General features: G+C 44.5%; 1 protein-coding gene across 1 annotated transcript in view; it reads right to left on the reverse strand.

Moving 5' to 3' along the window:
* The window catches only part of ITGAL (integrin subunit alpha L), a 453,229-nt gene that overhangs the window by 134,249 nt on the left and 294,151 nt on the right, over window positions 1-24,829 (reverse strand). The window contains exon 12 of the mRNA XM_078652856.1: window positions 4,347-4,495. Within this exon, the coding sequence (XP_078508982.1) occupies window positions 4,347-4,495 (149 nt within the window). The remainder of the gene's footprint in view (window positions 1-4,346; window positions 4,496-24,829) is intronic.

Here is a 24,829-nt window from a genome sequence, read left to right on the forward strand (position 1 = left end):
ACTTTAATAGGTTTAATAATTGTAAGGATTGTTCTTTTCTCCTTGGTAACAGTCTGACCCGCGATTTGCTTTACTTGTATTATATAATTAGTTTTGACAGATACGATGTACTCTGGTAACCTTTATAAAGTTAGTTTAAGAGAAACTCCATTTGACAGTGGGACGCTCCTGCTGACGCACCTTCTACATTCGAGGTACGCAAGGGAGGGTGGGAAGGGAGGGGGTGAGGGGAGTTCGGGAGAGAATGCCCAGAAGTTGAGGATTGTAATTGGTTGTGCAGTGATTGGCCCTTTGGGTATTCTAAGTTGTTTCTTATTATTTCTTTTTAGTATTCCTTGCTTTTTCTCTTCTTTGTCTTTTGATATATTTCTATTATTGGTTAGGCTGTATTTTGGTTTTACTATTCAAGCGTACCTTCGTGATATTTATTGCATAAATGCTGTTGACATTTTTGGTGTGTTCATAGTCAACGTAGGGATTATTTTGGAAGTCAGGACTTCTATTATATTGCACATGTTCAATACACATTATTTACAATATTATATGTGATGGCTCAAACTAACTTATACAATATAGCGGAAGATCTTAATATAGTATCATTAAATGTCAAAGGACTCAATCACTCAATCAAACGTCGTAAAATATTTGATTGCTTAGCTAAAACTAAAGGGGATATCATATTGCTACAAAACTATCTAAAGACTATTTGCATAATCAGAGAGAAGAAAGTCACACTCACAGAAGAGTCAAAAGTCTTCTAGAAACGTTTGTAGGATGGAACCCCGCATGCTTTACAATGCTGTCACTACCACGATGTTACCATCCGTTACTTTACCACACAAGTCGGTACAACGACTTGCTTTAGGGGGTGCTGGACTTTGGAACAGTATAAATTACTATTCCAACTCCAGTCTACCAATAGTAGGGAAGAGGTTGGACTTAAAATCCAGCACAAGTCCAACCACCCGCCCCTAAAGCAAGTCTTTGTAACGACTTGCGGGTTAAAGTAATGTGTGGTAAAGTTGCAGTCGGGTAGTGACTGAGTTGTATAAGAAGGTCTTTGTGACTGCAGGGTAAATTATGTTTCCCTCTAGAGTCCAAAAAGGATCCCATATACAATTCTTGTACCTCACTTTAGTTTAGACAAATGACAGCAAATACCTCACTTGTGCTTAAACAAGTGACAGCAAGAAGACTTATACTAATCTTATAACACACAAGTTGAATTCACATCTGGATTGTTTTTCGTCTTTATTCTTTAATTTCTCAAATGTTATGATAAAAAAGAAGACAATTGCATAATGGGAACAGCCTACGCATTTCATCCCTATTCGCATGGGACTTCTTCAGGGCTGTTTAAACATAAAAACATACAAACGGACACTACATTAGAAAAGCAATCAGACATAAGGACAGATAACAGAAAAACAAGTTTTTGACTGAATGGAGTTATTATACAAACATCATCCCTCATATACAAATATTTAAAAAACCCACATTTAAAAAACACAGATTACTTTTCAAATGTTACATGGAGTACAGATATTAACATAAACACACCAATGTTCAACAACAGAAATACATTTCTAATACATATACAAACACTCTATATTACACTATTCCGTTTAAAAGTACAATTTATATATATTCACCAATTTATACACTCCTCAAGTCATCTGCATGAATGCAGACGGAATGATCTTCTACCTTCAGTTTCAATGATGGTTATCAAACTCCTAACAGTTATCTTCTCACATTTCACATTTCCCTTTATTCAGAAGGACTTTTAATTTTAACCTAATTTACCCTTGCTGTCATCTGATTCACTAATTACTGCAGTGCCTCATAATTCAACCCTAACCTTTTTTAGCTGCTCATTTACTGAGGCAAAAACAGTGAAGTTGTATTGTTATGCCTTATCTAATCATTAGTAGTGCCAACCTCTACTCTTATTTTTCAAAATGTATCTTGGTAGCATTCAGTCAACAACTCATTATGTTGTAGTGTCTTATTCCCCAGAATAAAATGGGTAACAGCTTACCACCACTCCAACTAGTGGGAAGTCTTATCTTTAACCAACTGTAAGATGCCAAATGTCTCCAGTGTGTAGTTAAGCCTGAATGGTGAAAATGCAAAGAAAAAGGAAACATTCTAAGCTCAAAATCAATTGAAAGCACATGATCAGCCTGATTTCGAACGCGAACACAGAAACAACTACAATTTACCCGCTATTACCTCCAGTATCGCCTCTTTAAATCCAATGGTTCGTAAACCCATCTACAGCACAATCCAATTTGACTACGGTATTCTGTTTCCTTACACGCTAGCAACAAGAGACACACAACCATTAGTCTTTTCCAGCCGCGGCCGGTGGTGGGAGTACCTGCGGGCGGTGACGTGGGGATGGGGAGGGGCAGGGTGGGGGGTAGTAATGTATGGGCTATGGACCTTAACAGTTAAGTTAACATATATATAAATAAAATGAATTTCGTTGCGTGCACTGCATTACCAAATGCGATGCAGTGCGCGCAACGAATATTGTTTTATTTATTTATATGTTTACTTACCTGTTAAACTCCGTAATCCATACATTAATACCCCCCACCCTGCCCCTCCCCACGTCACCGCCCGCAGGTATTCCCACCACCGGCCGCGGCTGGTCTTTTCTCCCTCATGACTTGTATATTTCAAGTATTACTCCAAACAAGAGACCGGGCCCAAAACCAATTTCTCACCTCTCCTCGGGATTTCTTATTAAGAAAATTCAAAGAGGAAAAAATATGCAAATGTTCACTAAAGGGACATCTTCTTAGCAGGCATGTTGACTGAAGGCTACCAAGATACATTTTGAAAAATAAGAGTAGAGGTTGTCCCTACTAATGGTTAGATAAGGTATAACAATACAACTTAACTGTTTTTCTCTAAGTAAATGACCAGCTAAAAATAGGGTAGAGTCAAATTAAGAGGCACTACAGTAATTTGTGAATCAGATGACAGCAAGCGTAAATTAGGTTAAAATTAAAAGACCATCTGAATAAAGGGAAATGTGAAATGTGAGAAGATAACTGAAAGGAGTTTGATATCCATCAGTGAGACTGAAGGTAGAAGATCATTCTGTCTGCATTCATGCAGATGGCTTGAGGAGTGGAGAACTTGGTGTATATATATATATATATATATATATATATATATATATATATATATATATATATATAAACTGTACTTTTAAACAGAATAGTGTAATATAGAGTGTTTGTATATGTATTAGAGATGTATTTTTGTGTTGAACATTGGTGTGTTTATTTTAATATCTGTACTCCATTTAACAGTTGAAAAGTAATCTGTGCTTTTTAAACGTGGGTTTTAAATGTTTGTATACAAGGGATGATGTTTGTATGATAACTCCATTCAGCCAAAAACTTGTTTTTCTGTTATCTGTCCTTATGTCTGATTGTTTTTCTAACGTATTATCCGTTTGCATGTTTTTATGTTTAAACAGCCCTGAAGAAGTCCCATGTGAATAGGGACGAAACGCATAGGCTGTTCCCATCGTGCAATTGTCTTCTTGTTTTATCTTAAAATTTGAGAAATTAAAGAATAAAGATGATGAAAAACAATCCAGATGTGAATTCAACTTGTGTGTTATAAGATTAGTATAAGTCTTGTTGCTGTCACTTGTTTAAGCAAAAGTGAGGTATTTGCTGTCATTTGTCTAAACAAAAGTGAGGTACAAGCATTGTGTATCATATGGGATTCCTTTTGGACACTTTTTGCTAGAATTGTATTGTGCTCCTCAAAATTGTGAAATTTCATGCAGAAACTTGGGTTGTTTCGGTTGACCCAGAGGAGTGAGCACGTTTTAAAAAAACGTCAGGGACAAACGGTGTACAGGCTAAGTCTAGGTGGTAACCGGTTTCTTGTTCTATTAAATTATGTTTCCCTCCAGAGACAGATGGAAGTTCACAGATTCCTTTTCAAGGGATTCATAATGCATGGGTCTCTAGAGTTAGGTGAACAATGGCAGGGGCCATGTGTGGAAACTGAGGGTCATCCTTGTCCTCTTAAGAGAGATGAAGGCTTCATGGTGCTGTGGGAGAGGTGAATAGGGTGGCATGCTCCTACAGCAGATAGGTGAAGGTTGATATGGGTCTCAGAGAAAGAGCAGATATTTATGAGGTCTTATAGTTCTTGGTTCTATAGTGGTTTTATTAAGGAAGTTGCATTTTCCAGTTCACAGCTGCAAATGCCACACTTTCCACCCTGCCCGATGTGTGGATCACTGTGTGCAAGTTATTAGAGCCTATCAGATTTGCTCTTAAGAGTTTTATCTTTCAAACCCCACTCACCTGTGTTCCCAGAATGTCCTGTTTTATGGTCCACTCCTGACTGGTTGTGTTCACCACAAACACAGTCACCTTCCCCTTGTAGTCGTAGCGCGGTGCTCCAGCGGCATACAGCACCTCTGTGTGATACCGGATCAGCTTCAGCGAGTACCCTATAGAAAGATGGAAGATAGTTTCTGACTGGTTCAAGAGAGGAACTAAGCATTACTCATGCTCATGCCTGTGCAACCAAAAATGTGATTCATCCATGTGCGGAAATCTGTGTATAAACGAGGTTAATGCATCTCTGTCTAAATTAGACGGGCCGATAAAGAAATGAAACAACTTACATCGCAGTCAATAATGTGCAAGCATTATTGCGCCTCCCAAAATAATTTGGGAGCAAATTTCCTCCTCCGATGATGATATGGCAGGCTTGTTTTTTCTGACAAAATGAAGTTTGCTCATTAGTTCACCTACTACGTGAAAACTGTAAATTATTAAGCATGACAAAATTATCACTGATTGTTATTCCTCCTGGCTTAATGATAGATGTCTCGTACAATAATATGCAGAATTATTCATTTGGGCACATTAATATTGGGTTTTCTTTCTCCCTAATCTAAATTTTGGAGCATTAATCAGTGCAACATAATAAACAATAGTTGACATAAAGTGGAATTTCTTCTATGCTACTTGTATGGTCTTGTAAAATTTGTAATAAATGAAAGAATGAACGAAAATGTATAGAGTGCGCAGAGGAGTTGGCCTAACAGCTAGGGCGGTCAACCTCGAATCTGGGAAACTGGGTTCGAGGTTCGGCAACGATGTTGAACATCCTGTGATTCTGGGCAAATCACTTAATCTCTCCGTGCCTAACAAAAAAAAATGAATGTGTCCTCAAGTAACGCAACTGGTGCTATGTAAAGCGCTCTAATACCTGATATATATGTTACAGTAAAAGTGTGAAATCCTGCATTCTATAGAATGCCTTGGTAATGTATAGAATGCCTGAAAATACCTGAAAATCGAACGTCAAAGTATGAAATGATTGATATTTTATACATTGCCTAGGCATTGTATACTTTGCCGGATTGTCTGCCGGCAAAGTATATAATACGCCTAATCCCGCCATTTTATTCCCGCCCGGCAATGTGTCAAATCCGGCTTTCTATAGAATGGCTAGGTAATGTATAGAATGCCTGAAAATTGAACATCAAAGTATGAAATGATTGTTATTTTATACATTGCCTAGGCATTGTATACTTTGCCGGATTGTCTGCCAGCAAAGTATATAATACACCTAATCCCAGAGACATCACAAGTTATCAGCAAGCGAGGGGCAGAGACAGCACAGGTTATCAGAAAGCGAGGGGCAGAGACAGCACAAGTTGCCAGCAAGCGAGGGGCAGAGACAGCACAAGTAACCAAGCAAAGAGCAGGTGGCAGCCGTGCGGTGGTGTGGGGAGCGACCTGCCTGCAAGCAGGGTCAGAGGTCGTGTATAGCATCCGGCTGAGTTTCCACAGACGCTCTGTCGTCATCCTTTCCAGTGGTTCTTGTATCACCATGTCGGAAGGGAGTGTAGTGCCAAGACAGTAATCACGCCATGCTGACATGCAACAACGGTTCTGCGATGAATTATCTCAAGTAAGAGCCAATGCTGCTAAAAACTGTGTTTTCCTAACCGAAACCAGTTACCAAAAGTTAGTGGACGATGTGAAAAAGGCTAAGACGACCATTTAGAAGGAACCACGGGACTATTGGCTGGTGAAACACTATGACGTAATGATGGTCGAGAATATGATTAAGTTGATCTATCCTGTTAAAGAAGGTAAGAGTGCTATTCAGTTTTACGTCGCAGACTCAGAGTTGTTTGACGTACTCCATAAGGCCCATTTGGCTATTGGTCATGGAGGACGGGACAGGATGTTGAAAGAACTTTTACCCAAGTATAAGAACATTACCCGTCATGATATTGAGCTGTACATTCACCTTTGTCAGCCTTGCCAGAAGAAGCAAAAAGGTGTTAAAGAGGTGTTGTGGTCAAGCCAATATTTTTTTCTGAATTCAACTCCCGTTGTCAGGTCTATCTCATCGATTTCAGTCCCATCCTGACAGAGAGTACAAGTTTACAATGGTGTACCAAGATCATCTCAGTAAGTTTGTAGTTCTCAGGGCTCTGAAATCAAAGAGAGGGGAAGATGTAGCCTACAAGCTCGTCGACATATTTACGTTGCTTGGTGCTCCAACGATTCTACAGTCCGATAACGGCAGGGAATTTGCAAACAATGTGGTAAGCAGCCTAAAGGAGTATTGACCCACCTTGAAGATCTCTCCATGGTAAGCCGCGCCACTCACAAAGTCAGGGGAGCGTCGAAAGAGCTAATCAGGACATTGAAAATATGCTGTCTGCTTTTTTTTCCAAATCTTTTTTTATTTTCTAAATAGATCACACACCACAGGACCAGGAAGTACACAGCGTTAAGCCTACAACCCTATCCAGGGCCGGCCGCGTGTTTGGATAGCACATGCAATTCGCTAATACTCTACATAAGAGGTGAAATGATACACAGCGTTACGCCTACAACCCACAAGGGGCCGACCGCATTCTGTAATGCATATAATAGCATAGTCTGGTCCAGTGTGTAGAGTAGACCCCTAGTGCCCACCCTTACAACAGACAGGCAACATGCCCGGATTCAACAATCAACCCAACAGGGCCCAGGAACCCACAGATCAGTGGAGGAAGAGAAAGAAAAGGATAGACAATAAGAAATGGGCGAAGGAAAGAAGAAGGGACAGGACAGGGAGAGCAAGAGCAGTGTGCGTCGGAGTTGAGAGAACAGGGCATGAAGGTCAACCCTATGTCGGTCATGATGGGATCACAATGCAGGAGAGTGGCTATGGAATCAATCTGCTTGGGTCCAAAGGAATAACAGCATCCATGAAAAGGTGCAGCATTCTCAATTTGGTGGCCATATGGTGGGCATGCTCAACCGTGCATAGGTATTTGATTAAAGGGTGCCAAACTGCATTAAAGCGTGTGTCGGGCCCCTGCAATCACGCTGTGAAGAGCTCCATACTGACAGCATGCCATAAACGCACAAACCATGCAGCGATTGGAGGGGTCTCTGATTTCTTCCAATACAGAGCGATAAGCTGCTTGGCGGCTCCTAACATTTGAAGCACCAAAATCCAATCGCTCCTGGTGAGCGCCTTCAGGCCAGCAGGTTTAATGCCTAGTAATACCACACTGGGGACCTCAGGCAAAGGGAACCCCAGCACCTTTCTGATGTGGCTAAGGACCTCCTTCCAGAGTATAGTCAGTAGCGGGCATGCCCACCAGATGTGAATGAAGTCCCCCGTCACAGATCGGCATCTCCAGCACAAGGGGGAGGATGAGGGGAACATCTTGTGGAGGCGTTGGGGGGTGTAGTACCACTGAGTCATGAGCTTATAAGTGTTTTCCTGTTGCGGAATGCTACAGTATACTTTGGGAATGTCTCTCCACAGCCTGCTCCATTGCGCGGGAGAAATATCCACTTAGAACATTTCCTGCCATCGGCGTTGATAGGGGTGAGAGGGAAGTGTCTGTGGATGTTGAAAAATCTGGTAAATTCGGGATATAAGCCCCTTTGACTCAATGGGATGCTGGGGCCAGGAGCTCAAAGGGAGAGAAGACACGCGTAGCTGCCGATAGCATGCCCTCCGCAGACACCCAATGCCTCAGCTGGGCATAATGTAGCCCTGCCATCGACGGGACTCGGAACTCTTCCCTACATTGAGCAAAGGATTTAAGCGCACCCCCCTTGAACAAGTCAGTTATCACCCGGCAGTCCCCTTGCGACCATTCGGCAAAGGCCCGCGTGTGATATGCCGGTGGGAAGTACGGGTTCCCCTCTATCAGGGTGTGCGGAGAAGGAAAAGTCGTGAGGCCTCTACGTACGGCTACTTTATTCCAAATGTCCAGGACCGTTTTTGTGGGTATCGCAACATAGGCACTCTTAGAGCGCGCCGCCCGATGATGCCAGGCAACATCCCAAATAGTTTGCCCTGTCACGGCCCGGTCCATGTGTAGCCATCCCTTCTCACTCTCCGTTGCCACCCATTCCACGACGTACCGAAGATGCGCGGCCCAATAATAGTCCACTAAGTTGAGACATGCCAGTCCCCCCTATCTCTTGGCGCCATCAGGAGCTTCTGCAAAAACCGGGGACGCATCCCGCCCCAAATAAAGTTTGTGAGGTCGCGCTGGAGGATGCGTATACAATGTAACGGAATGGGCGTGGGGAGGCATTGGGAAAGATATAAGTCTTTGGGAAGGACGACATCTTGATGGCGTTGAGGCGACCCAGCCACAATAGCATCAGGGGCCGCCACCGCCTCAGATCCTCAAGTACTGACCTGCAACAGTCTCGCCAATTAGCTTGCGTCCACGTGTCAAGAGAGGGGGTCACTTGGAGGCCAAGGTAGCGAATGGAGTGGGAGGCCCATTGGTATGGGACCAGGCTCTCCAGGAGGGAGACCTCAACCTGCGAGATGGTAAGGTTGAGAGCCCAGGATTTACTATGATTAATTTTAAGGCCTGAGGCTCGTTCAAAAACACATAGCGCTGTATGGAGGGCCGGAAGGAACTCCAGGGGGCGTGGTAAGGGGAGAATAAGATCATCTGCAAACAACACCACCTTATTTTCACGTGCCCCCATGCGGACGCCATGGATATCGGGCGCCTGACGAATCATCTGTGCCAGCGGCTCCACCACAAGGGACAATAACAAAGGCGAGATGGGGGACACACTTGCCTGGTACCCCTATAAATGGTGAAGGGCTCCGTGAGCCGGTCGTTGACCCGATTCCTAGCCTGTGGGGCAAGGTATGGTGCCATGATCCGGGTGATCACGCTCTGGCCTAATCCAATTTTACCTAAAACCGCTCGTAGTGTCAGTAAAGTAGTTATACAGCCGTAGAAGATGTGGCCAAAGCTGGGACTGGAACATGCTATAGAAAGATAGAGGCAGACCATCCGGTCCCGGAGTCTTTTCAAGGGGAAGATCCCTCATAGCTGCTATTACCTCTTCTTGGGTGATGAGGCCTTCCAGGGTCTTGGCGTAGTGCTGGTGCAGTGTCGCCCCAGTGTAATTATTCAGAACGCCTGCCACCACCTCCAGGGACGATCGTTCCTTCTGATATAATGCAGAGTAGTAGATCTGGAACGCCTCGCGCTTGTCCCTCTCCAAGGTGACCTTTGTCCTGACGCTGGACAGTTGCTATATGAGCCTTAGCCGCACGCACCTGTAACCTCCTCGCAAGCAGCTTGCCCACCTTGTCCCCTCCCTCATAGTACTTTCGCTTCAAGCCTACAGTGATTTTTCTGCTTTGTTAGTGCATAAAAGTCGGAGCTGCCCTCTAAGATTAGCAAGGCGCCTCCTAGACGCTAACGATGGGCCACCCTGATCCCTTCGCTCGTCTAATTTTATGTCTTTTGCCAGACTATCCTCTAAGACCTGAGCCTTGCGCGCCCTGGCAATCGAAAGAGTGGTTATGTGTCCACGGTGGGGTGCCTTGAAGGTGTCCCACACCACAGGGAAGGGTGTCTCCGGGAGATCGTTATTAGCGAAGTAGGAATCGATAGCAGTTTTGATGCTGTCTACATTTGCCGGGTCTCGGAGAATACCTGGTGGCAAGCGCCACCACGATTCGCGGGTAGAGGAATCGGTCGGGTCTTGAAGGAGCAGCTCGACATGCGCATGATCTGAGAGCGAGATATCAGACATGGAGGCTCCCAACATATAGTGCAGTAGGGCGTGGGAAACAAATAAATAATCAATCCGGGAGTACGAGCGGTGGGCGTGGGAATAGAATGAGTAGTCCCTCAAGTCCGGGGAGTGATAGCGCCACGCATCAAACAGTCCCAGTTCCGAAATATGAGTACGTAATGCAGATGACATGGCCCCAGTGCCACTGAACATGACATCGCTACGGTCCACTGTCGGGTCCCAGACCAAAAATAAAATCCCCCCTAGGATCAGCAAGGGGTCTCCTCGCGGGACATGTTCTTTCAGAAGTGACTGGAGATACTGATCCTGCATCTGGTTGGGTGCATACACATTACACAGAGTGAGGGTGCGCCGTCCAATCGCCACACTTACCCTAAGAAAGCGCCCGTCCCCGCTCCTGAAGGGCCCGGTCCCCCCCGCCTGATGCCAGCCCTGCACAGTATTGCCACACCTGCTGTCTTAGTGTCTGCCGCCGCCCAGAATTGGAGGGAATATCTGCCGTGAGCCATGCGTCCTATGTCAGCCTGCAAAAGGTGGGTTTCCTACAAAAATATGATGTCGGGACTCTGTTGCAGGAGATATCGCCACGTCTGGCGCCGCATATTGGGGGAATTCAGGCCCTTGACGTTAAGCGTCAAAACCTTTAAAGGCCTGGATATATTAGCTGTCATGTTATTAGCCAGTCAGAACCCACCCACGCCTCCCCCCTCCAGCCCTTTCGCAGCACAACCCTGCAGGAAAAGCCCCCCAGCACACTCCATACTGAGTGTCGCAGCTGTATCCCCCCCAACCCAACGCACACTAAGGAAAGGAAAGAGGAAGAGAGAGGAGGCAATGGAAAGCAAGGTGTGGAGAAGCAGAGAACCAAGAGCCGGGGATTAATGTGAAACATGATGCTGAGCACCCCCCAACGGGGAGAGGCAAACTTGCTGGAAAAGAGGGTAATCTGTTATTTAATGGGCAGCCACTCCTATGGTCACGGAGTCGAGGGACGCGAGGCAGACTCCTCCCGATCTCCTTCTAGAGACCTAATGTGCGCTATGATGTCTTGTTTGGCCTGGGAAGCCGACCGTTCATCCAAAGGAGGCGCGCTACGATGGCGCTGGACAGTGGTCCAGGACGGTCTGGCTGGAATCCAATCCTGCCTTCTTGGGCGAGATGGGCTTGCTGGCGGTGACGTCGGCACACTGTATGAATATGATGGATATGAGCTCATTGTTAGTTTCATAAGATGGGTCTAAAATTGTTTAGAATTTGTAGCAATGAAAATGCTGTTTGAAGGTGCGATGGATTATCAGGGAAACAGAGAGCTACTGCATGCAGCAGGACAGCGTCTCCAAACCAGGAGGGGACATTCAGCATCATGAAAACCATCAACATCATGTTGGATGCCTCGCTCCACAACTCAGATTAGCACAGAGTGACAGCCCCCATGCACAAAAGACAATCGGCCGAATCCATGAAAGGCACTTTGAGTATGTAAATTAGCACTCCAGTAGTTCTTCATATACTACAAAATGTAATTCCCAAACCTATTGCTGGAAAGCCCCACCTCCAACGTTCCTGTCTTTTCAGCATTGAGCTGTTCTCCCGATGGCGGAGATCTCCACAAACAGGTGGAAAGTTAGAAATAGTAACTTTATATTCTTAAATTCAGTCTACATCTAGGTGGAAATCTGCACTCGCAAAACATGATTAGCAAAAACAAAAGGAGCAAAAAAAGTCACTATTCCTATATGTGGCAGTAGAACTACAAATGAGTAGATCTACACTTGCAAACATACCTTTGAGAATCAAGCCCAAAGTGTCATGCTTGAGCCAAGCATCCAATAACCTCACAGACGTAGGACTGGCTGCTGAGGGAGGCGGCATGTGGAGGAAGATAGGCCTAATGGTGGCTCCTCCTTCCTAAATATGCTGGTCAGGATATGAAGGTAGGTCACAGTAGACTCAATCATCATGAGAACATGCAATAGAGCCTCAAAATGTGTGGTTGGCTATGTGATAAAGATCCTTTAATTTTCGCATGGGCAAGTTTGATGACACAAACACAGTTTGTAATTTCACCTTTTCCAAACTACAAACCCTGCTCAACATTGAGACGAGAGAACAGTCCACTGAAACTGGTACTATTAGACTTAATATAGAAAACTGCATTACTGGTCTGCTATGTTCGCTGGTACTGGGGCTGGTAGGGAAGGTGTGTGAGCGGATAGTCCACCTCCTAATGGGGCTGCCATCTACCTGGAGTGCAACACAGAGCAGAAAAAGTTGTAATGGAAGACAGTAATGACATGAGTGACTCAGATGCACAAGTACAGAATGAGGTTTCTATAATAGGTGGGTGATCTCTCACCTATCAAAAACAAGGGAATCTAAGGAGCCAGAGAGGAGTCGTCTTCAGCTGCCAACAACAAGGTGGACTTCAGAGGGAAATTGTGACCTTAGTGTTCCCAATAAAGACCGGTTCGGAGTTGAATAAAGAACAATCTCAAACTGTGTCAATAATGTTCCCAATGGTTCCAGCCATTTAAAGAACTGAGATTCATCTACTGCTTCGATCAGAAGAAGCTACTTGACAACTGAGTTGCTGTTTGTTCTTATCTTATCTTGGATATATTACAGTGCCAAAGCCGGTGATCTAAGTGGACCTCTTTAGTTACTTTAAATCTGACCTACCATAAATTAGGGACATATATATGCCAGAGAGCAGCTGTGTCCCCTTCCAACCATAAGGTAGTCAGCTGCTCAGGCGACAAACTACATACAAAATTATGCAAGCCTCTTATACTGGCTCCACTCCATTTCCATCCTGTTGCTCTTGTGAATCAACCCATGTCCGCCTAAAGTGATGGAAGTTGCAGAGTCCTTCATAAGTCTGATCTCCCTGAGTCCACCAGGGCAATAGTGTTTGTAACAAGCTTAATCCTAGAGGCATCTGGGAACTTTATTATCCTTTGGTCCTGGATAAAATCATAACTAACTAAATCAGAGGGTTTTCAGCTTTTTCTTAAAAAAGACCAAGACATAAAGGTTATTTAATGTTCATAATAACCTACATGTATGACTACTCCCACTGTACTTGTAAACAATTGTGGAATTACCAGTAACCTCATATTGTTGAATCTTAGGATTTCTCGAGAGAAGCAGTATTGGAATTGTGACTAACATTATTCAGGATAGTCTTGAGGTACAGTTCTAAAACCCACTTTAACATCTCAAAACTCAGCTTAGAGAGCAATATGAAGAAATGGTCTAGTATACCAGGTACAAGGCCTCCCACCACTATTTTCTATTTGAGACTTCAAACCGCATAGTCCTCACCTTTTGACTATTCCTCAGGTGTCGGACAGGATCCAGAAATCTTTCAGCAGTAGTCCTGCGTGCCAGTGGATGGTGCCATGCGGCTCTGCACTGATGGCGTTCTGCTCTGGAAATGACATTCAGAACCCAACTAGGCACCACTCACATGTGCTGACTTGAGTTCCTTTATTTCCACATCACAAAAGATGGATCAGGAGTGACAGGTTTTAAGGCCTGTAAGGAGAGTCACAAACAAATGTCTAAGACAGATCCTCATCAGATTTGCCTGTGGTCGAGTCATGACTCTAAGGCCTTCAGTGACTGCACATCCATGAACCTGAGGGCCACATGAGAGCAAAACTCTACATCACCGAGGACTGGAAGACTCTGCAACAAGACCGTTCCAAGTCAAATATTCGGCCCTGGTCTCATTCAAGACCCGAAGTCGTAGGAGTCATTTCAGAGGTCTGTTTTCATCTTGATGAAAGTCTTTGGGTAAGTCAAAGAAAAACACAAGAAAGCTAGGCCCTCTTGTCACTCAGACTCCCCTGAGAAGGTGCAGGCCCATACATCTCAATCTCATTCCCAAGTCGTTCAGATTCAGAGTCGAACCCGCAACTTGTTTCGACACACCTTGAGTTTCTGGGGCCGTCTGCTACTCCTAAACAGATTGAAGAGCTCTGTGAGGCAATGCTCTGACTCTTTGGATCCCTGCTGACTCTCTCTAATGTGCCTATGGATCCCACAGAACCAAGAGGTTCTCTGCACCTAGAATTACAGCCGCCGAGTTTGCCCCCGCACCAGCTGAACCCTCCAAACCCCCTATGGGGCCACCTCCAACTCCAGTCTCGACTACGTCTCTGGTGCCACAGTTGATGCCAGTTCTCCATACTTCAACGTGGATGCCTGAAGATGAGGTCTCAATGGTCCTGTATGCCACTGATCTGGCACCAGTTTGACCCACGTGTGGACGCGCTCAGCCACCGTAGAGGTTCCAGTTCCTCTGCTATATCTGCCTCCACCAAGACAAATGCACACCCTACATTCCCTGTTCGGCATGGATTCTGACAATGTTTACGATAGAGGAGATAAGATTGGTCAACGTTATGAGGGGAATTTGAATGAAGACCTGCTGGAGGCCTGGTACCTCCCTTGAGTCGGGGCTTTTCTAACCACTGCTTCCACCATCAGACAGGTTGCATCTGCTGCTATGGTTATGTGTGGGTGGCCAAAGTCCTTGCTCCCCACCTTGGAGGTCATGATCAATGTTCTTACTGCAGTTCTTCAGCTGAGGCAAACCTCCACTGAGCCCATCTTTCATTTTAACAAGCCTTTTATAAATACTTTGTAGGGGGCATGGGCTAAACCTTGCTCTGTGCCCTGGTCAACCACCAGATTGCACAAAGCTACTGCCTGGCCAAAGGCAATCCTGCGTTTCTATCTCAGCACCCCCTCCTCAAAAGCTTGGAGGTACAGGCATCTGCAAGTAAGACTAATCCCAATACATTCCCTACTACTCCCCCAGTCTGGAGTAACAAAGGATGGAGACATTTGGGAAAATAATCTTCTCGTCCACCAGTTTGGCTCTTCGATCAGTAAATACCAGCTGCCTGCTACGGTGCTGTTCCCAAGCCATTTTCCACTTGGTAACTCTAGTCTTCCCAGGGGTCACTAAAGAACTTCAACCTATCCTCACCCAGGCCATATTAACGATTCGTTGTGGCTTGGACACCACCAATTCCATTGGGGGAGCCATTGGCACCAGTGTTGTCATTCTCCTTGACGCTTGGCTGCGGTCCACTAGTTTTTCAGGCGAGGTCCAGTCATCCCTCATAGACATGCTGTTTGACAGAACTCACTTTTTTGGGAACAAGGCGGACTCCACTCTTGAGCAGTTCAAGGAGAGCTGGGCTACAACACACTCCCTGGGCTTGTCTGCCCCATCTCAGCAACCGCATCAGGCCTACAGCTCCCTTTGCGGCTTCGGCAGAGGTGCCCCATACTGCCAGCCAATCCAATCTCCACATTGGGTCTAGCAGTTTCAGGGTTGAGACTGTGGTGCCCACCACCCCGTGGGCAAGGTCAATGGGCTGCCCAGTCCATTAACCCCCTCCCACAGCCTCACCTGCCAAACCCCTTTAGCATGCCCTTTTAGCGGAGCACAGCCACACAGTGGGAGGCATGATCTGACGATTGTGCCGGATTCACAGGCCATATCATCAGACAGATGGGATTCTGCAAATTGTTTGGAAGGGTTAATCCCTACAGTTCCTTTCCTTTTTTTTCACATCTGTACTATAGTGATTGATTTGCGAATCAACCTTTATTCATTTTTTTTTTATCATTTTTTAATTGACAAACTGATGAGAAGAAGCATGCCAAGTTAAATTGTCCATACAAAGCTTATTACATTTTCGTATTCAGTTTCTATCTTCCACATTAAGTAAATTAAATAGATAGCAATTCATATTGAACACAAAAGTTGATAAACGAAGCAGTCAAAGTTTGACCAAATGAACAGTGTTGCAATGATTATACATACATCATATAAAGTTTCCCCAAATTTTCTCAAATTTTTTTTGCGCACAAGCTCCTCTTAGTTTTGCCAGAGCTGACTCCTTAGAGTATGTTTCTAGTACTAAAGACCACCATTCCGAGATGTTAGGAGGGTTAGGACAAGGCCAGACTCTGGCCACTGTCAATTTAGCACAAGATAAGAGAACCATAACCAGAGCTGGGTAAAGTGGAGGGGAGGAATGTACATCAAGTAGATCTGTAACCGCTGTAATATGAGGTAAATAGATCTTCTTGGTTTCCAGAACTGTATATACTTCCCCCCAAAAATCCCTCAGTGCAGAACAGAAATACAGCATGTGTTCCAAATCAGCTGCGTACTCTGAACATTTAGGGCATTTAGTGCGGTCGCCATAACTGCTGTTGGGTGACCATTTCGAGATCTTCTCTGGTGTGTAATATAGCATGCATGTTGTTCTAAACTGTTGCAGCCTTAAACTGGATGATCTGACTGAGTTATTAATATTAGATAAAGATTGAGTTATCTGTTTTGGAGTAATATTTAAGCCAGTTTTAATGCTCCATTTCCTTGCCAGTTTTGGGCAATCGTCGGGTATAAAGGCACAGAGATTTCTATACGCATCACTTATTCTCGATTTGTTTTTAGTTGGATATAGGCAATTCCAAATATCACAGTCTAAGATGTTGTAAATTTGTTTTTTTTCGTACCAGAAAGTCGTGAATTTGGAGATATTTAAACCTACACGTTTCCGGCAGACCATACAAAATGTTAAGTGTGTGGAAATCTAAGAACCCTTGAGCACCGTATAAGTCCCCCAGAACGTTAACTCCCTGCGTAGCCCATCTTAGAGCTGCTCCATCATTAAAGATTCCAGGAAGACTCGGATTACCCCATAGTTGTAATTTCGGATGATAAACTGTGGTCTTACAGACTGCTAATATATTTGATCAAATCCTCACTATGTCCCTGCAGTCTTAAATTTAACCCTTTTAAAGTAATTAGGGTCGTTTACTCGAAATAAAAACAAATTTGAGTCAGCTTTTAGCATAAATAAATGAAAAAAAAGTGTTTTCTCTGTTAAGCAGAGAACGGATACTCATAATAAACGAGGACCAAAAATATAACTTGACATCAGGGAAATTGAGCCTGCCCCTGTCGGTTCCGTTCTTGAGAAATTTCAACGATCGTCTAGGTTTTTTATAACCCCAAATAAAACTGCTGAATATTCCATCCAGTTGTTTGAAAAAAAGATTATTAAGTGCCAAAGGAATAGAGCGGAATAAATACAAAAATTTGGGAAGTACCTTCATTTTGATAAAATGTATTCTGCCGATTAAGTTCAGGGGGAGTCTATGCCATTTCTTCAAAATAGCAGTGGTAGATTTAATCAGTTCACTATAATTAATGTTGTTAATTTCCCGTATTTTGGATGTTATTTTCACGCCTAGATATGTAGCTACTTTGCAAATCTCAGGGGTTGCTACTGCCGGTGCGTAATTAGCTATAATTTGCGTCTTATTTATGTTTAACCTATAGCCGGATACTGTCCCAAATTTACAAGCCTCTATGAAAATTCCTTTCAGTGCCTCTGTGACATCAGATGAGTAAATGGCGATATCGTCGGCATAAGCTGTAATTTTCAGTGTCTGTGTATTAGACTTAAAGGGTATAATTCGTGATTGTACCTGAAGTGCATGAAGGAAAGGCTCAAGTGATATGGGCAAATAGTAAAGGTGAAAGGGGGCAGCCTTGGCGAGTGCCCCGTTAAATCAAAAAATCTGACGACGTCAGTCCCTCATAACTGATACAAGCACAGGGGTTGTCATACAATGCTTGTATCCCCTTTAAAAAATGCCCGCCAAATCCCATTTTTGACATAGCCAGCCAGAGATAGTCCCACCCCACTCGATCAAAAGCCCTTTCAGCATCCAACAAAATCATAGCGAGTAGGGTGGACTCTGTTTCGGCCACGTCAACAGCGTTTATGCCATATTGACATGGGTAGTGTCAACACTGACAAAACTAAATTCATGGTTTTCAGTAATAAAAGTCCCATCAAAACCTCTATTACTCTGAATGGTACCCTGATTGAACAAGTGGATACAATGATGTATTTGGGTGTGACCCTGGACTACCGCTGTAGCTGGAAACCTCAGATTGAGGCTCTATATCTCAAGTTTGCCCGCCTTTCGGGCTGCTTATTACAGGAGCAAAAAAAGTCCCTGACCAAACGTATTGCCCCGGTGATAAAAATATATGAAGCAAAAATCAACACAGCCATATTATATGGCGCTGATGTGTGGGGGTATAAAGATCTGTCTCTCCTTGTTAAGGCACAAAACAAATTTTTGCGTAACTTGGTGGGTCTCCCACAATCTACTCCCACCAAACCACTGTTGCTGGATTTGGGATGCAAACCCCTCAATGACATGGCTCGTTTCCGTCTGGTGGCTCTATGGCGACGGCTCTGGACCACTCCAGAGCTTAGCCTATTTGCTAAGGAATTGGATGAAGTTAGGTCATTGTGGGGGGCTTCCCAAATCCCTTGGCTAAGGGAAGTAAAATCTGTGCTGGTTGAGATGGGTCTCAACCACCTCTGGTCCAACCCGGAGGATTCCCATTTTCCCTCTAAACAGGACTTCAAGGATTTATACTGGGCCTCAATAAAACATCTAGCAGTGGCCCAGTCGGATGCTTCTAATCTAACTGGGCATTTTCTGGTACATAAATTGACCCCTTCTTTAGAATCTTACTGGGATGTGATCACTAAAACCCTCGACCGGAAATTATACCACCAGTTCCGCATCGGATCACTCCCAGTCAATTCCTTTACTGGGAAATGGTCTGGGAACACAAATTATACCTGTCCTTGGTGTCCTAATCACCCGGAAAGCCTGGGTCACTTTTTTTTTTGCATGCCCAGCCTATCACGTTCCGCAGCTGAAATGGCTTAAACCCATATGTAATAATCTTGAAATTAAAGGGATTCTAGAAGCCATGAGGATATTTCGCTCTAATACATCAGAGATGGTGGTGGTCGGTGTGGCCCCATGGGCCTGGATTATTCGAACTAGAAACTCCAATGTCTCTTAATGTCTAGAAGTCTTTATTAAACTGTCTATTAAATTGTTTAATATCTTTTTTAAAATGAGGTAAACTTTTAGAGGCTGATTACGAATATGGTTTTATAAAATATTGGTGTTTTATATGTACTGTCTTTTATGAATTGACATTCGAAATAAAGACTTTTGAACTGAACTGAACTGGTATCTCTCCCAGTCACAAACCCGTGTTGCTGCGGGTACACCATTTTGGGCATCAGAGGAGCCAGCCTAGTTGCCAGAATGTTAGCGAAATTTTTGGCATCAGAATTAATCAGTGAAATAGGTCTGTAAGACCCCCTCTCTTCCTTCGGTTTTTCTTTTTTAAGAAAAAATATTATTTTAGCCTTGGTCCAAGAGCGGGGAGCTATTCCTGTTAGCCCTACACTTTGTATAACTTGTAGTAAAAGAGGTGAGAGTTCCTCTAGACAGTTTTTATAAATCTCGATGGGGATGGTGTCCTCCCCGGCAGCCTTCCCTGCGGGCAGAGATGTAATAGCTTGACAAAGTTCAAGCTTGGTTATGTCGTCAGATAGCATATCCATTTCTGTAAAGTTACTGAGGTTGATTGAATTCTCTTCTAAGTAATTTTGAATTAAGGCAGTATTAGGAGTAGATTCCGGAGTATATAAGGACCTATAAAAGTCAGCAAACTGTTCTAATATATCACATGGTTGGTCATAGAGTTTGTTATCAGAGCCTCGAATATTCGTGATCGTACTTTTGACTCTATCCTCAGCGACCTTATATGCCAACATTTTCCCTATTTTGTCCCCTCCCTCATATTGCGCAATCTTAAATTTATGTATATTAGTACTATTTTTGGGAAATAATTTAGCCTTGGTTTCAAACTTTAATTGGCTGAGCTTAATACATATTTCAGTTACAGCTGGCTTGTCTGCTCGGAGTGCGGCAGCTAGTAGTGCTTCCTGAGCAGCTATATTAGATATCAAGGTTTCGTCTTGTTTACGCCGCTCAGCGTTTAGTCTGAGCACGTAAGCGTGAGTAAAACCACGTATACTAGCTTTACAAGCATCCCAAACCATGTTGCATGTTGTAAAATTTTGGTTATGATTTATGAAGTCAGTGAGATGGGTTTTTAAGTGAGTAATATAAACAGGGTCTGCTACCAAATGTCTGGGAAAAGAGAAAGGTCTAGGACCAGTACAAATATGTGAGGAGGGGAATAACATCATTATGGGGTTATGGTCCGAAGTGATTCGAAGGCATATCATCATAGAACAAGAGTTCAGTAGATTATCATTAGCTGGAACCAGGTCCAACCGGGAGCATGATTTATGGGGTGCAGAGTAGTATTTATACCCGGGGATATTTGGATATAAGCACCGCCAAATATCTTTTATATTGTGGGTGCGACATAAATCTAAAATAGAAGCTCTAGTTTTACGCATCCTTGGAAAACTACTGGGCCTAGTGGAGTCTTGTTGGTAATCTAAGATACAATTGAAGTCTCCCATTATGATTAGTTCCCCCTCCCAATCTAAAAGTTTTATGTTTAGATAATCAAAAATCTTCGGTTCATCTTGGTTGGAGCCATACACCGCACATATGACATATTTTTTGTTGTCAATAAACATTTGAGCGACAGCCCATCTGCCGTCCTTGTCGTAAGCAGTTTGAAGAGATTCTGCCCTTAGTCTTTTGTACTTAAGAATAGCTACCCCTCTAATAGAGACCCCCATGGTGGTACAAGTTAAAATATCATAGCCAAGTTGTTTCAGCAATTTTTTATCCTTACCAGCGATATGCGTCTATGAAAGTAGCACGTAATGGGGATTTTGCTATTTAGCCCCGAAACATTCCATGCCAAGCACCTTAGTTTATACATTCAGGAAAAAAAAGGGAATTTGCCAAGTGGAAAACAGATATCCAAAAACCACAAAAAAAAATGGACGTTTGCTCAATATTTTATCTTCAGAAGCATGCCCCTCCATCAGGTTGTCAAAGCAATTTTTTATTTTTTTACCCCCGGCACCCCTCACCCTGCGGGGACAAAGAACCCCCACCCTCCACCCCCCAATCTCCCCCACCCCAGGGAGGAGACCCCCCTTGAGTTTTCACTGCCGCTGTTGTGGCAGCACCTACGATAGGGTACCTGATATGACCCCCCCACCCCCTCTGGGGAAAAAAAAGAAAGAGAAGGAGAAACCCTTCTAACATTTCATGTTACTGTATAAGCCTAATGAAGTTTCAGCTTATAGTACTATCATGGTTAAAGATTAGCTCTTGCTTAAACTGGATACGAACAGCTCCGCCTCTCGAATATCATTAAAAAAATGCGTGCGACCATTCTTAATGACCTTAAGGTGGGCAGGTTCCTGAAGAAAAACTTGACCCCCAGCGGACTTGATAGGGTCCATCAATTTACGCATTTCCCACCTTCTATCCATAGTGGATTTGCTAAGGTCGGAGCGCGTGAACAAAGAGAGGTTCCCTATAGATACAGGAGTGTTAGGTCGTGCTTTCTGCTAGATAGCTTGTCGTAATAAAAAATTGCCAAAAAAATAAGAAAGGGTTGAGGGAATTTACTCTCTTTGTTCTTTTGAACGAGGGGTAAACGGTGCGCCCGTTGGATTTGGGACTCCCAATCCCAATCCCAATCTGATAGGTCTGGGAAAGCTTTGGATAGTAAATTAACCAGAAAAGCCCTTGGGTCAGAGCCTTCGGATCCCTCCGGTACCCCAAAAAGTTTTAAGTTAGACCGGCGCTGCCGATTTTCCAAATCCTCGACTTTTAGCTGTAGAAGTGTCAGCTGAGCATCGTGTTGATTCACTACTGAATTCATCCGTGTAGCAGCCTCCTCTACGCCCACAACCCGATGCTGCAGCTCCTCAATGTCCTATGAGACCCCACTGAGGTTAGAGATTAATTCAGAAAGGGAGGTCTGGAGTTTGTTATTATCTCCCCGAAGTTGTAAATAGTGTTCCTGTGCTTCTGCACGTTGACTAGTTAGTAATTGCAGAATAATATCCAGTTGAGAGGGATCCAACCCCGATTTGTCCCCCCCCTCTAGTGTGGGTCCGTCTATACTAGTTGTTGGCAATTTCGAATTGGTATTCGTTGTTGGTACATTAGACGGAGAAATACCACCCTCAAATCCAGGCCTAGACACAGCTGCTTGTTAATTTAATTAATGCAGTGTAGACTTGGATTTATCTAATTGATCTGGAGCTAAGTTTGGAGAAGCGCTTGATAGATTGATCTCGGGGGCAGGGTGGCGTAGAGTACCGGAAGATGGCTCAGAGTCTGTAGGGCTTGTGCCAGATAGTCTTAGAATCATATTTTTGACAAGCCCTTTTGCCTCCATCCACTTTCTGAGAGGACTTTTATCAGTAAGAGTCTTCTTAGCGATCACCATATTGGCTACGGAAGATCGATTTAATATAGATCCAGTTTTCCCTCCTCTTTTAAACTTTGGTTTAGTTTTAATTTTTCGTCTTCTGTCTACCAGGGATTTAGTAGAGTAATTGGTTAAATTATCTGTCTCTTCCTCAGACTCTACTTCATAGTCCTCATAAGAGCCTAGATCAGCATTGTCCTCTATCGCTTCAATAGAGGCATCATCGATAGGCATCCCTTCGTTGATAGCCAGCTTTTCATTCATATCTATATTTGGAAGTCCACCAATACAATTAGCTGCCTCAGTAATAACTACATCTAGATCTGAATCCAATAATAGTTTGTGGGACGTGGTATCACCAGTAGCCAGCCCTTCAACCAACCTTACAGTGGTAGAGTCAGCAAGATTGCTGCCGGCACTGTTATAATCAACACCTAAGTCAGAATCCGATACTGGTTCAGGAGAGCCTGTATTCTCAGCTTCAGTCCAATCAGGGTTGGAGACCGCCTGGTAGGTTTCTAAGTTTACACTCGCTGCTGCTTCTTCTGCTGAACTATTCATCGAACCCCCAGAGATTGAAACAATATTGGTATCTAGAGTTAAATTTGCAAGTGTCTGATTCGTGGCAGATACATTGTTGCCAGACGACAATCCCTCGGCACTTTCCGGAGTTACTGCTGCATAATTAATCAGAGGTGTTGCGCTGCAAGTTGCCCCCCTGGACTTTGCCCCTGATTTTAGAGTAGCTTTATTTACGTATTTAGAGAGAGTGGAGCTTTGAGCCGTCAGAGTGGGGGGGGGGCGCAAGATTGGCTTACCAGTATTTGCACGATCAAAGCCCTTCACTCCAATGGCTGCCGAAGGCTTGACTCCGGGGCTGCACGGAATAGTTGTCTCTCCCGCTGGATCCGGGGGCGCCGTGAGGTCCGAAGAAGTTGCTGTGGCGGGTGCCGGAGCAGTCGTCTGCTCTACAGCCGGGGTGGAAGGAGGAGGAGGGAGGGGGGCAACCGCATTGTTCTTGGTGTTGCGTGTAACGCGAGGTGGATTTTTTGGAGACATTCTGCGGCAATCCCAGAACCGTGCTGCAGGGGTAAGTCCAGGCCAGCCGAGCCCAGAACCTGCGATCAAATTGCGGATTAAGCGCCGGATGATCCGTGGAAAGCCTGAAAGCCACAGCATTAGTAACCTCGCCGAGCAGCTTCCTTCTCCACTCTCGCGTTTCTTTCCGCTGCAGTGTTGAACAAAAAAGCAAGTACTCCGTAAGTGAAAGTTAATAAGCCGTTCTTATTCCGTCATTTAATTCAGTAACTTATACAAACTCGTGTCAGAGGGGGTAGGGAGCCGCCAGGTGAGCTACAGAGCGGTAGCGTCCTCACTGCCATCTTGGGGCCCCCTACAGTTCCTTTCCATGCTGCCACACCTTCCGCCACCCCCATCCCCTCAGCAACTGACCGAGGATCATCTTTCTGTTTTGTTGCAGGAAGTTTAAGCCCTTCAAGCCAAAGGGGCTATTGAGAGGGTGTCTGCACCAGAATTAGAATGTAATTGTTATTCCCGCTACTTTCTGGTGACCGAGAAGGGTGGAGGCCTTCCTCCTATTTTAGATCTGTGCCCTCTCAACACTTTGCTCTGGAAGGAGAAAGTCAAAATGCTCATACTGGCCTAGGTCATGTCTTTCCTTAACCCTGGAGACTTGATGGTGATGTGGGACCTGCAGGGTGCCTATTTCCATATACCTGTCCTGCAGTCCCATCAATGCTACCTGCAATTCATGGTGGAACAGGAGAATTTTCAGTTTTCTGTGCTCCCCTTTGGTCTCACCAGTAACCCTACGGTGTTCCAGAAAGAGATGGAGGTAGTGGCAGCACACCCTCGGAGGCCAGGGTTGCCAGACTTCACCTACCTTGAAGACTGGCTGTTGAAGGCAGTCGTCAACCACCTCCAGTCTACGGCGAAGATCCTGTCTTCTTTGGGTTCCCTATCAACGTGCCGAAGTCACACCTGATTCCCTCACAGATGATCACCTTCATCTAAGGCACTCTCAACACAGTTCTTTTCATGCCTTTATCCTGGGAAAGAGTGTCCAAGACATTGCAGGCTACGATCCCGATCTTTCAGCCTCAGTCCTGGATTTCAGTGAGGTCAAATCTTTGGCTGCAGGGGTTGATGGCCTCCTGCGTCCTGCTGGTCAAGCACGCCAGGTGGCATATACAGGCTCTGAAGTGGGACATGAAGTTTCAGTGGACCCAACATCATGGGGGCCTCTCAGACCACATTAAGACTCCAGAGGAGACTTCAAAAGTTATGCACTGGTGGTTACTGGATCATGACTGGGTCAGAGCAGACCCCTCTCCCTTCCCCACCCAGAGCTGACAGTAGTAACCAATACATTGCTTCTTTGTTGGGGTAGCCATCTGTAAGAGTTGGA

The sequence above is a fragment of the Lissotriton helveticus genome, chromosome 7, assembly GCF_964261635.1.
Source record: "Lissotriton helveticus chromosome 7, aLisHel1.1, whole genome shotgun sequence".
In the NCBI taxonomy this organism is placed as follows: Eukaryota; Metazoa; Chordata; class Amphibia; order Caudata; family Salamandridae; genus Lissotriton; species Lissotriton helveticus.